The following is a 14,267-nucleotide window of genomic DNA, read 5'->3' as shown; positions in this document are numbered from 1 at the left end:
CTGGTGGAGGCTAGCACATGGCCAGGGCTATGAGTTCTCTCCTGATGCTCTGTCACTTCTGTAGGAAGTTGGCTGATGATATTCATAGGAGTAAGAGGATGAAGACTTTTGCAACTGAATATCACTTTTGTCTCCTCTATCCTGCCCTAACCAGCAGGTTGTCACCCCATACTCAGTGACTTATGCCTATTCAAACAAACCTCCCTCTTCAGAAAGGGCCACTTCTCAGATGCGGGGGGCTGCCAAGTATCCCATCAATTAATACTCAGCCATGGGGGACAATAAATAAAGTAAGCCAAAACACAAACCACAACTTCAAAGCTCATCTCCAACTCTAGCCACCTATAATTCTGATTTTAGGAGTTCTCCTTCCACTTCCACCATATATTTTTAGAAACTTGTTAAGTTTCCTGTTTTTTTCTCCCCCTTTTTGTAAGACTAGGTGTTTATAATTGTTAAGAGCAAAGAAATAAACACATAAACCAAGTCCAAAACTCCAGGAACCTCTGAAAACAAAGTATGAGGTTGAACAAACATGAAAATATACAAAGCAGGATTTTTTTCTTGTAAATTCCCCGTGACGCAACCATAGCCACGCCTACTCCACAGAAGACAAAAGGCAAAGGAGGCGACTGGCGTTAAGTGACTTCATTAAGTCTCCTGGCAGAGAGGGAGTCACATTACTGGCACCTGAGTAGCAAAGGTATTGTCCTCATCACATCTTTGGCTTTTAAAATATTGTTTTGTTTTTTTCCTTGACTGTTAACTCTCAAACTACCTTCTCTGAAGCTAAAGTCTTTTCCTTCCTTTCTTGTCCTTTCCTGGTTTGGTGTGTGAGTTAGAATCACAGTCAGATTTCAGAAAATGATTCTTTCTCCTGGTAGGGAACTGAGGGACAGAGGAACTGGTCTCATAGAAGGTCATGGTAGGTGCAGACAAGCCTTCTCTCAAAGGGAACTCTACTGCCAAAAACTACCCAGAGAAAACTGGAAGTTTCCAACTCTGTCTCTCTCTTACATCTGTGTAAGGCAAATACTTCATTCTTTTTTATAATTTATGCAAAGGTTAATTTGTAAGTATAATTTACCTTAATTTTTTCAGAAGTGGTCTGGATTATTTTACTTGGTTTTTTAAAATATATTTTATTGATTATGCTATTACAGTTTTCCTTTTTTTTTTTCTCCCTCCCTTTATTGCCCTCTGTCTTGCACTACCCTGCCCATTGCCAGCATTCCCACAACTTTAGTTCATGTCCAGGGGTCATACATATAAGTTCTTTGCCTTCTCCATTTCCTATACTATTCTTAGCTTCCCTCTGTCTATTTTGTACCTACCATTTATACTTCTTATTCCCTGTACCTTTTCCTCCATTGTCCCCCCTTCCCCTTCCCACTGATAACCCTTCATGTGATCTCTATTTCTGTGATTGTTCCTATTCTAGTTGTTTGCTTGGTTGGTTTTGGTTTTTGTTTTTGTTTTTTTTTTAGGTTCAGTTGTTATAGTCATGAGTTTGTTGTCATTTTATTGTTCATATTTTTATCTTTTTGTTCTTAGATAAGTTCCTTTAACATTTCATATAATAAGGGCTGGGTGATGATGAACTACTTTAACTTGACCTTATCTGGGAAGTACTTTATCTGCCCTTCCATTCTAAATGAAAGCTTTGCTGGATAGAGTAACCTTGGATGTAGGTCCTTGCCTTTCATGACTTGGAATACTTCTTTCCAGGCCCTTCTTGCATGCAAGGCTTCTAAGAAATCAGCTGATAGTCTTATGGGAACTCCTTTATAGGTAACTGTCTCCTTTTCTCTTGCTTCTTTTAAAATTCTCTCCTTCATTTTAATCTTGGCTAATGTAATTATGATGTGCCTTGGTGAGTTCCTCCTTGGGTTCAACTTCTTAGGGACTCTCTGAGCTTCCTGGACTTCCTGAAAGTCTATTTACTTTGCCAGATTGGAGAAGTTCTCCTTCATTATTTACTCAAATAAGCTTTCAATTTCTTGATCTTCCTCTTCTCCTTCTGTCACCCCTATGATTCAGATGTTGGAATGTTTAAAGTTGTCCCAGAGGTTCCCAGGCCTCTCCTCATTTTTTTGAATTCTTGTATCTTCATTCTGTTCTGGTTGAATGTTTGTTTGTTCCTTCTGGTGCAAACCATTGATTTGAATCCCAGTTTCCCTCCCGTCACTGTTGGTTTCCTACCTACTTTTCTTTTTTCACTTTGCATAGGCTTCACTTCTTCCTCTATTTTGTGACCCTACTCAACCATTTCTATGACCATTCTGATTACCAGTGTTTTGAACTCTGCATCTGATAGGTTGACTATCTCTTCGTCGCTTAATTCTATTTTTGGAGCTTTAATCTGTTCTTTCATTTGGGCCATATTTCTTTGTCTCAGAGGGCCTATTACGTTTTAAGGGGTAGAGCCTTAGGTATTCACTAGGGCGGGGCAATCCACATCTCTGTGCTGTGGCCCTGTATGTGGGTGAGGGGTCAGAGAGGGAACTGCCACTTGCTGGTCTCTAAGCTGGCTTTCAGTCACTTCCCCCAGTAGGAAATTGGGCCTTTCTGGTGCTTATTCCCAGGTGGGTAGGCTTGTGTATGTTCTAGAACCATGTGGGTCTCTCCAACATACTCTCCTGTGAGGCTGGGAGTTTCTCTCACAGCCACAACCCTCACAGGTTTTTCCAGCCAGACATTTTGAGGCTTTATTTCCCACACTGTAACCCTGGGTTGTGTGGTCTCTCTCACTCCCCAGTTGTTCCTCCTGGTTTATTCACACACAAATGTGAGACTGCCCACTCCTCCAGCCACCACCTCAGTTCCCCCTCACTCCCCACCCAAGTCTGCCAGCTGATGCCTTGCCATTACTCTGTCCCTCCTACCAGTCTGGATGAATGTTTCTTCTTTAACTCCTTGGCTGTCAGACTTCCATACAATTTGATTTTCTGGCAGTTCTGGTTATTTTTTTCTTTTAAATTTGTTGTCTTTCTTTTGGTTGTGTGAGGAGGCAAAGTGTATCTACCTATCCCTCCATCTTGGCTGGAAGTCAAATACTTCATTCTTGTGGGATTTTTTTTAACTTATCCAAAGTTCACTGAATGCCTACTGTGTGCATGAACATTGAGTTAGACACATAACAGAAACTAAGATTCTAAAAGAAGTTTACTATCTAGTAGAGGAGACATGCAATACAAATAATTCAAGGGAGTGAAAAGAAGAATGGGGGAAATGCTGAGTATGGGCTAGGTCACACATTAAGTTTCTCAAGAACTGGAAAACAGAGGTGGTTCTCCTTGCAGGCCTCTGGTTCAGAGATTGGCTGTGCTGACAACCCCTGGTGTTCTCTGTTGAAGAAGTCAAGATGGCCAAGGTCCCTGACCTGTTTGAAGACCTAAAGAACTGTTACAGGTAGGAAATAGATTCTCTTGTGTTTCAATGAGGGGATCAAGACACATTAGAGTCCAGGTAGGAGTTACAGTGATAAGCATGGGGCTAGACTGGCAGGGAATGAAGAGATGTGACCTATCTCCAAAGTCAGGGCAGGTTCAGCAAAGACCCAAGGAATCTAAGCATCCAGCATGTTAAACTGAGAGGGCATTGACAGGGAGACAGCTGTTATAGAAAAATTATTTTTAAGGTTTGCTAAGTCCTAGTGAATTTTAATATCTACTCAGACACAGCCTCAGTTTGGGTTATACGTTCTGATACAGTGATGGGTTTTAAAGGACTGTCAGAGAGAGAAACCATTCTCAGAAAACTCCTGATCTCAGTCTGGAATAGGAAAGGACTCCACAGCAATCTGAGCACATGAGTGCTCATTTACAGTCAAACCGCATCCAGACATAGGAGAAACATAAATGAATAAAAAGGTAAACTTATAGAACCCTTTAAATACACATGGTGCTCCTATCTCCTTCTAATATGCACTAACACACACTAGGCCATCCAAGTGTTGTCTGGGTGTGTTGCGAAGTATAAATGACTAAATCTATTGCTGTGAATACATGAAAGCAATGTATAACATGATCTATTTGGTTAAAATTAAAATGAGGCTCTTCAAAAGTACTTATTTTCTCTCAAGGAGCTTAATACTTTTCTCTGAAATTTAATTACAACTCTTCAATTTGTTAGCTAAGCCCTGTTTTTTGTTGATAAAACACAGGTAAAGTTCAAAGACTGCCCTGATGATTACTAATTCCAAGTTAGTGAGGGACACATCACTATATATGTGTGTGAATATAGAAGTCCTTTTCCAAGATGACAGTAGTAGCTATGTGTGTTTACCCAAAGTTAATTTGGTCATTAAAATATGTTGCCTGGTGACTTTAGTGATATAACAAACAGTTACATTCTTTTCATCTTGTTTGACAGTGAAAATGAAGAATACAGTTCTGAAAATGGCCAACTCTCTCTGAATCAGGTAAGTAAATGACTGATTCTTACAAGACTGCTATTCTGACACATTAATATTTTCTCCGTCAGAAGAGAACAGCAATGGCTTGAGTCTTAGAAGCTCTGTTGTACCCTCATGAGATATCCAGAGACATGAATTTCTTCATTATAAGTGAGACAGACTGGCCCGTTGCATTAAGAGTTGATGGCCTTCTTCACGAATCCCAAGAACTGGAGTCTCTTGGCCAGGCTCCATCAGAATGTTAGTTATGCCACCCTGAGACAGCCCCTTTGGGCCACATCACCAGAGGTCTGTCTCCTAAAGAGATGTGTTGGGGTCATTCTCTCTGACTCCAGCTCTGGAGATTAGAGATAGCCCTGCAATGTAACAGCCAATGAAGCTGAGGGAGAGGAAGCAAGCCATTCACCAGCTGTGTGATTTGGTAGGAGACCATGCAAGTACTGCCTTGTATGTCTTTGGTAGTGGCTCTAAAAGCTGTTCCTAGAGGACTATTTCTAAATTACTGGTACCCTGTCCATTAAAAGTCTAACTTCCTAAGGGAGAGCTAAATGGAAAGCTACCACTTACTAAGATCTCACTTGTAAACCTGCTCCATTCCACCTCATTTTTGAGTCAGTCGATGGATGACAAAGACTGGCCAAGAGATCACATCTTCCAGAGACATCCTGAGAGGAAGCGAGGGAGAGGTAGAACAGACTGATGAAGCAGGGATTAGCCAAGATCATAATGGACATCCTACTCACTGGTCTGTTGAAAAATTCTTACTAAAAGGACTCACATTCTATGGCTATGGGCAACCTCTCAATTTCTACTTCCCTTCCTCACAGAAATCCTTCTATGATGTAAGCTATGACCCACTTCCCAAGGACTGCATGGATAAATTCATGTCTCTGAGCACCTCTGAGACCTCTAAAACATCCCAGCTTACCTTCAAGGAGAGTGTGGTGGTGGTGGCAGCCAATGGGAAGGTTCTGAAGAAGAGACGGCTAAGTTTTAACCAGTTCATCACCGATGATGACCTGGAAGCCATCGCCAATGACCCAGAAGAAGGTAGGGGGATCAAGTACAATAATATCCTTGTGTTCCTTTTTTAAGCAAATAGGGACAATAGAGCATAGGGGCAAATAAAGCCTAGGGTCAAAGTAACAAAAGCACAACCAGACATTAAACTGGTATCCATAAGTAAGGAAAGCAGCAGTGGCCTGAGTCTAAAATATGTGCTCACATGTTCATTTCCTGGCCATAATGTGAAGGTCCTGGTAACCTTCAGCCCTTTGTAAATACTAATAGTGGGTAACAATTTACAAGCTATGTCCCACCACATGCTAACCATGCCTCCTTTGGCCAAGTTACTTGACCTTTCCATGCTCCAGTTTCCTCTACTGTAAAATGGAGATGATCAGAGCCCCTACTTGTTGTGAAGATTAAATGTGTTAATACTTGCAAGCTTCTGAACTAGAATAATGTCTGGCATGCAGCAAATACCCAATAAATGCCAGCTATTGCTGTTGTTGTTCTGATTACTATTACTACTGATGCTACTACCTTTGTTAATACTGCCAACAATACCATGTTACTAAGGGCTATGTTATCTGTAAACTTCAAAACCAACTTGCATTTCCACTTCACATATGAGGAAACTGAGCTCAGTGAAATAGTCACCTGCCCAATGTCACACAATGTTTAAAAGGGAAAGCCACAAACAAAATTCAGTTCTGACTATAAAAATCATGACTTTTCTCTCATGCCTCTACTCTCCAACCCACTATGTGAAACATAAACTCAGTATTTTTAAGGTCACAGCTAAACACTAATACATGTTCACCTAGAAAATTAAGAGATACAAAAAAATGTAAGAAAGAAAATAAAAGTACTCATACTACAACTAAGAGTTTACCACTGCCAACGCTATAATATGTTCCTTAAAGTTGTTTCTATGTACTTACACACGTATGAACATGTTAGGATTCTACTATACACAATTTTATATATGGCTTTTTTTCATTTAGCAATATATCAAGGGCATTTTAGAATGCCAATTTTTCACCATTATAAGTAATGCAAAATGAACATCTGTATCCATAAACCTTCATTTCTGTCACCATTGACTTCCTAGAATACACACCTAGAAGTAGAATTATGTAGAGCCATGAAAATTCATGAAGCTATTGATTTACATCACTGTTCAGAGGCATGACAGACATTTAGACCTGCTCCCTCAGTAAAGTACACAATTCTTAATGTATTTATTTCTTTTCTCAGAGTACATTCATTTGAAGGTGTAAGTAGGGAATACTAGGAATCTTCCTGGTTACTTAGAAACCTCCAAACAACCAAAAGTGAGAAATTTGTACAACTAATCTCTTTTCTGTAAAAATACTGAGGCCTCAAAGTTTAAAAAGAGTAAGTTACCACAGTAATGATCCAAGAGCCCACTCTGCTACTGTTCAGTGATTTCACTTCTCTGTTTCCTCACCTAAACTAGAGTATTCTGAATCCCTTCCGTAGCTACTTTCTGTGCTTGTATTAGAGCAGATATGTCATGTGTTCTCATGAAGACAATTAACTTCAACTTGTGCTAATGGTTGTAGAAATCATCCAGCCCAGGTTCGCAACTAACAGCTTCCAGAGCAACATGAAGTACACCTTCAGTAGGGTCATCAAACACCGATGCGCCCTGAATGACACCCTCCATCAAAGTATCACTCTAGACACGTCGGGCAAATACCTCATGGCCACTGCATTAAATAATCTGGACCAAGAAGGTAAATGGGCAACTCGGTCATCCTCCTCTCCTTTTATTTCTGTATTTTTTTCAAGTGTTCTGCTTTCAAAATACATACCTCTCCAGATTCCTGGCTTTGCACAATTCTCCTAAAATAGAATGATACACATCACCTTGCTAAAAATCCCAGGCAAGGACAGGAGCCTCAGCTAAACCTGACAACCCCCCGAGAGAAACACCCTGTCAATGAGAGACTAAGATCAGTATGAAGCTTTCTGATATAGTTTCTCCCTTGGTTCTCTCAGTCTTATCCTCTATTTTAAATTTGAGGAAGCTGAGATTCAAAAATATTAAATGACTCACCCCAATTTACCTAGAATCAATGAGGAGCCATCACGCTTCATTAGAAAACCTGCCGATCAAACTTAAAAATAACACAAAACTAGAAAGAATCATTATCACAATTATATAAAAATTACATATAGGTAATTATATATTTATATGTGTATATATAATATATATTTTTATATATTTTGTGTGTGTGTGTATATATATATATAGAGAGAGAGAGAGAGCGAGAGAGAGAGAGAGAGAGTCAAGTTTTCTCTAAGTAATTCTGTTGCAAATATCTTTGTATTCCTATGAGGTTATTTCTTTAGAAAATATCTCAAAAGTAAGACTCTGAAGCTACTAAGCATATATCATTTGACAACTTTTATTAAGCATTGTTCTCTAAGGAAAACTAAATACTTGTCACTGTCACTACCAACATAGGTGTCAGCTTTTCTAAACTCCTCCATTTTAGGTCATTATGAACTCATGACCTCACAAATTTCAGGGTCTTATCCCACTAACATAATTCAAGAGATTTAATACCCAACCCCTTAAGCATTCATTCAACATAGAAAATTCTAAAGACATTAATCAAGTATCTGCCTGCCTAGTGAGTGTGTCAGACATTGTGAAGCACACAAAGATGTGCCAAATTCCATCTCTAGTGTTTCTACCATAGCCAGAGACCTGACTCACACGCACAGGGTGTCTGCATAAACACTTCATTTTATACAAACACAATGGATTTACCTTCTTTTTGGCTTTTCTCTTCCCCAGTGAAATTTGACATGGGTGCTTATAAGTCAAATGAAGAAACTAAATTTCCTGTGACCCTAAGAATCTCAGAAACACGGCTGTTTGTGAGTGCCCAAAGTGAAAACGTTCCTGTATTACTAAAGGTCAGTTGTCCTCAGACTCTAACTTATCTTCATTACATCCCACACATTTGTCAATGACCCCAAATAGAAAGACACCCCTAGCAGGGTGCACAGTCCTCTTCTCTTCCTACCACAGTCCCCACCTGCTCACCTGCCCCCATCCTGCTTCTCACTCAACCCCAGAGGCAGTACTAGGCAGGATCTGTGAGAGAGTAAAATGGAGATGCAAGAATATATAAAAGGTAAATTGCCATCTTCCTTCTTTTACCTTTCCCTGCCTGATCCTGTTCACCTCCCATCCCAGGACATCCATTTATACCATCCATCTTTGATCCTTAATGACACCTACTAATTGACCTACGTGATAGTAAGAATTAGGACGATGGACTTGTCTCTAAGAAACTCAAGCAAGTCCTTTAGATCAGAGAGAATTAATCATGTGCCAGAAGGCACAAAGCAAAAAGCTGGAGCCAAGACTCAAACCCTGGCCTTCTGACTCTAGTGCCTCTCTCTCCATTTGTGCCAGCATTATCCCTCATCCCAGCTCCATCTCCACTCCACTGTCCCCCACAAATATGCAAACACACACACACCCACTGTTGTCTTAAATGTTTTCTCCACTGATAAGTAGGTGACTCTTATTCAGTAGATGTATAATCCAACCCTCCGCCCTACCTGTGTTTCTCTACCTGGATCAAGTGAAAGGAAAGTGGTGTCCGCAGAGTAGGGCAGTAACTTCATTCATGAATTCATTCAGTAAGTGTTATTTACTGAGAGCCTCTGTCTGTCAAGCACAGTGCAATAGCTGTGTAGATAGTGGTGTGCCAAAGTCCCTAGCCTTATAGAATTTAGTCTTCTGGGGGATACAGACAATAAACAAGTCAAACAGCCAGCCCAGTGTGCAAGATGCTACAGAGCAAGTGAATAGGATGCTGTGATAGAGAAAAGTTGGAAAGTGTTGTTTAGGTAAAGGAGATAAGAGTTGCTGATGGGAGGGAGGGAGCCTGCCATCATGCAGGGGGCTGGATGGGAATAGGATAGTCTAAACAGAGGGGTTTGACTGCTCCCAGGCTGTAGATTTTTAAGAGCTTAAAAGCCAGCTTCAAAGATCAGAACACTCTAGAAGCTGGGTACTGTGGGGAGGAGGAAAGATAGGCTGAGGCTAGTGTTGGTGAAGCCCTGCATTTGGATTTCATCTGAGGTACAATTTTTTAAAAACTATTAAAAGGGGTTCACTTGTATTTTCTAAAATGAAGAGTGGATCAGAAGGAAGGCAGTAGAGGAAGCAGAGGCCCAGGTGGGAGGGGATGACAGCAGTCATGGTATGGAAAGTGCTGAGACAGGTAGAATGCAGTACACAGAACCTCAGTACACTTTTTTAAAAAATTTATTTATTTATTTCTAGAGAGAGGAGAAGGGAAGGAGAATAGAGGGAGAGAAACATCAATGTGCAGCTGCCTCTTGAGTGCCCACAACCAGGGATCCGGCCCACAACCCAGGCATGTGCCCTGACCAGGAATCAAACCAGCGACCCTTTGGTTCATAGGCCCACACTCAATCCACTGAGCTATACCAGCCAGGGCAGAATCTCATTACATTTTGAAGATAGAACCAAAAAGAGCATGAGGAAAAACTCAGATGAGAAAAATTAGGAGAGGAATAGGTTTAGGAAATCAAATCCTTATTAACAGTGAAAATTCCAAGGAAATCTCAAGAGGATATTTAGTTGCTTTAGACTAAAGAAGAAGCCTCTCAAGTTGGAATTTGAATTTTACTTTTCCATAGAAGTATTGTTAGATTCTATTTATAACCACAGGAAGAATAGAGTCTAAAGAGGTCACAATTGTCACCCTGGCTGGTGTGGCTCAGTGGATTGAGTGTCAGTCTGTGAACCAAAGCGTCCCCTGTTCAATTCCCAGTCAGGTCACATGCTTGGGTTGCAAGCCAGGTACCCAGTTGGAGGAAGAGAAGAGGCAACCACACATTGAGGTTTCTCTCCTTCTCTTTCTCCCTCCCTTCCCTTCTCTCTAAAAATAAATAAAATCTGGTAAAAAGAGAGAGAGAGAGAGATCATAATTGTCACAGCTGTATTGAAAAGATTCAGCTGCTAATATACCTGGGAAGTGGGGGGTGTGTGTTGGGATATTTTTAACTTTTGATCATTGACTTAATATGGACATAAGCATCTCCAAATTATAAATTATTTTCCCAAAGGTATGATTTGCATGCTTACAGATCAAAATCCTTAGATATCTTAGAATAACTAATACTTGGATTTGATGCAAAATACCCTATTCCTGTGTTGGAAGCAGAACAAGAATGAAGTTTGACCCCACCAGCCAGGATACAGGGAGACACTGGAGTCACTGGCAGTCTTCATAACTAATTTGGATTTCTCTCCAGTTAACCAAGGAAATCAACTATTAAAAAATGGGGCCATGCATCTAATAGGCATGTAATAAATGCTTGCTGAATGAACAAGTGAATAAAGAACCTGCATCACATCAGAGTCATAATCCTGAAGTGCTGTGTTTCTCACAAAGGCTGCATGCCAAGGGATTGAACTTCAGTTCTTGTTCTAGCATCTTATTCTCTAACACCTCTGTTCTTCTTATCCTAGGAGATGCCTGAGACACCCAGAACCATCAGAGATGAGACCAACCTCCTCTTCTTCTGGGAACATCATGGCACTAAGGACTACTTTGAGTCAGTTGCCTATCCAAAGTTGTTTATTGCCACAAAGCAAGATGGCCTAGTGCACATGGCAAGTGGGCAACCTTCTATCACTGACTTTCAGATAGTGGAAAACCAGTCTTGACTCTGGAGTCTGCTTACTTGTGAAATTTTGACAGTTGTATGTACCATGTACATGAAGAAGTCAAATCCTTTACTCTTAGTCACTCATTGAGCATGTGCTGAGCCTTTGTAATTCTAAATGAATGTTTGCTCTCTTTGTAAGAGAGGGAGTAAGGTCTAGTGAACCAACACTAAATATAATGTTGCTTGTTATTTAAGGAACACTCTATACTATGCAAACTACCAATCATTTTAATTATTCTTCATAACAATCTTGGGAGCACCAGGGCTCCTGACTATTAAAAAAACTCTACCCGTATTACACGTGGGTTAACTAAGGCATGAGAAAACTAAGAAATTCTCGCAATGACAACTGGAATGAGAAGTGATAGACCCAGTTTTTTATTCCAACTGTTTTGCCTTCTGCCTTTAAGGTGCTGATTAACCCTTAATCAAATACTGTAAGGTTTCTAGGACTTTAACTTGGTAGTCTTCAAAATGGAGGGAATGACACTTAAGTCCTTTCTGCCTCAGCAGTATTTTGTAACAATCATTTCAGTAAAATGCTTCTTGAAGCTGAGCCTCAAGAATAAGGCAATGCATGGAATGTTATTTTAAGTTATTGTTTATATTTATTTATAGATATAATTTAAGATAATTATAACATATTAGTATATTTATGGCAATTGTTTGCAATCTTTGCATGTGACCGGGCATCCTCAACAACACACAATGTTTTCCAGGCTGAGTGAATTTGATGTAGTTACATTAAGGCACTTTAGTCCAAACTGTGCTTTTTCCATTACCATGAGGCTCTGTGTTCTAAAGTCTGGGATCCCTGTAATTATAATAATAAATTTATATTATTTACTTTGTTTGTTTGAGCTGATAATTGGCCAAAATCTTCCCCTCCTCTGTCTTTAAACTTGCTTTGTCACTCATGTGCCATTCAATTCCACTTTATCAAATACTGCTAGCTAAAATAGAATGAACTTAACTTTGGCAACTGTGGAACAAATGTTATCTAAACTTTCTTTTTTGGAACATAAGCAATGTTCCTTCTAGGTTCTAAAAATTGAAATCAAACCATAATGTTACATCACTGTCAACAATGAAGACATACATTATCAATCACAACTGAATAAAATCACAAAAAAAGTAAATCTGACACATAATTACTTATTGTCTGAATCATTATTTTACTGCATGGTAAGTAGGAGCAATGATAAAAGTTCACATAAATAATTGTAGTATTACTTTACAAAACCAAACCAAGGTTTTATGGTTTTTCTCTCCCTTTTATTAGCTAGCCAGTGTCATAAATGGCAATAAGAATGATAATGTCCTCAGTAGCTCACATTATGTTCTTACATCATGTGCATAAATGTGTAGTATCCACCTAAATTCACACATACACAGCCACATCAATAAGTAATCCATGCATTTAGAAGGCATGGATACAAGACATGTTGAATTGGAAAAAGTTAAAATCAAGGTAACTTGGAATTAGATGTGGAAAATAATGGAAAAGGAGTAGTCTTAGATCACACTCAGTTTCCTGGTACTGGAGAATGGGTGAGTGATTCTGTCAATCAGTACTTTTGGTAGAAATAAGAAGTTCTTCTCACTACCAGGATGCTGTATGAGGAGTACCATTTTAGACATGTATTTGAGCTACTGGCAGGATGCCCAAGTACACGTGTGGAATGGGCAGATGATAATGTATCTGCCCAACTCAAGAGAAGTTAGAAGTAGATATAGATTTAGAAGACAGCAGGTGTATAGTAGGTAAAATCCTAAAAGTGACATTAGAGAAAGAGGAGAAGCACATGGTGAACACTGTGTTTGTCCATGCAGTTGTCATCTCCCCTGCCTAAAGGGTAAGAAGCTCACCATGATGGGGTTGAACAGTGTAGGCACTGAACTTTCTGGAGTCTGTTTCTTTTATGGTGGTCTTTATACATCACTTTCCAAAATAATGAGAGGAAAGACAAATCTCCCCTTTTTAAATATATTTTATTGATTATGCTTACAGTTGTCCCATTTTTTCCCTTTTATGCCCCTTCACCCTGCACACCCCTCCTACCTGAACTCCCCCCTCCTCATTTAGTTCATGTCCATGGCACCTACACATAAGTTCTTTGTCTTCTACATTTCTTATACTACTCTTAGCCTACCCCTATTTTGTACCTACCATTTATGTTTCCTATTCCCTGTACCTTTAACCCCATTCTCCACCTCCTCTTTACTTTCCCCGCTGATAACTCCCCATGTGATAATCTCCATTTCTGTGATGCTGTTCCTGTTCTACTTGTTGACTTAGTTGGTTTTTGCTTTTTTAGATTCAGTTGCTGATAGTTATGAGTTTGTTGTCATTTTACTGTTCATATTTTTTATCTTCTTTTTCTTAGATAAGTCCCTTTAACACTTCATGTAATAAGGCTTGGTGATAATGAACTCCTTTAACTTGACCTTGTCTGGGAAGCACTTTATCTGTCCTCCCATTTTAAATGATAGCTTTGCTGGATAGAGTAATCTTGGATGTAGGTCCTTGCCTTTCATGGCTTCAAATACTTCTTTCCAGCCCCTTCTTGCCTGTAAGGATTCTTTGGAGAAATCAGCTGATAGTCTTCTGGGAACTCCTTTATAGGTAACTGTCTCCTTTTCTCTTACTGCTTTTAAAATTCTCTCCTTATCTTTAATGTTGGCTAAGGTAATTATGGTGTGCCTTGGTGAGTTCCTCCTTGGGTTCAACTTCTTAGGGACTCTCTGAGTTTCCTGGGCTTCCTGGAAGTCTATTTCCTTTGCCAAATTGGGGAAATTCTCCTTCATTATTTGTTCAAATAAGGTTTCAATTTCTTGCTCTTCCTCTTTTTCTTTTGGCACCCCTATGATTTGGATGTTGGATCATTTAAAGTTTTCCTGGAGGTTCCTAAGCCTCGCCTCATTTTACTGAATTCTTGTTTCTTCATTCTGTTCTGGTTGAATGTTTATTTCTTCCTTCTGGTCCAAACTGTTGAGTTGAGTCCTGGTTTCCTTCTCTTCACTGTTGGTTCCCTGTACATTTTCCTTTACTTCACTTTTCATAGCCTTAACTTTTTCCTCTATTTTGTGACCA

The 14,267-nt window shown here is 39.6% G+C and overlaps 1 protein-coding gene across 1 annotated transcript; it reads left to right on the top strand.

The window, feature by feature from the left end:
- The first annotated feature begins 622 nt into the window (after nt 1-622).
- On the top strand, nt 623-12,056 carry IL1A (interleukin 1 alpha). Its single transcript, XM_045828373.1, has 7 exons — nt 623-703; nt 3,303-3,411; nt 4,375-4,423; nt 5,245-5,467; nt 7,009-7,182; nt 8,253-8,374; nt 10,974-12,056. Exons 2-7 carry the CDS (start codon nt 3,365-3,367, stop codon nt 11,169-11,171), a joined length of 813 nt encoding a protein of 270 aa, XP_045684329.1. The 5' UTR covers nt 623-703; nt 3,303-3,364; the 3' UTR covers nt 11,172-12,056.
- Nucleotides 12,057-14,267: the final 2,211 nt, after the last annotated feature.

Source organism: Phyllostomus hastatus, unplaced genomic scaffold, assembly GCF_019186645.2.
Source record: "Phyllostomus hastatus isolate PE091 unplaced genomic scaffold, TTU_PhHast_1.1 phas_scaffold_78, whole genome shotgun sequence".
Lineage (NCBI taxonomy): Eukaryota > Metazoa > Chordata > Mammalia > Chiroptera > Phyllostomidae > Phyllostomus > Phyllostomus hastatus.
This window is presented reverse-complemented; position numbering and strand designations above follow the sequence as displayed.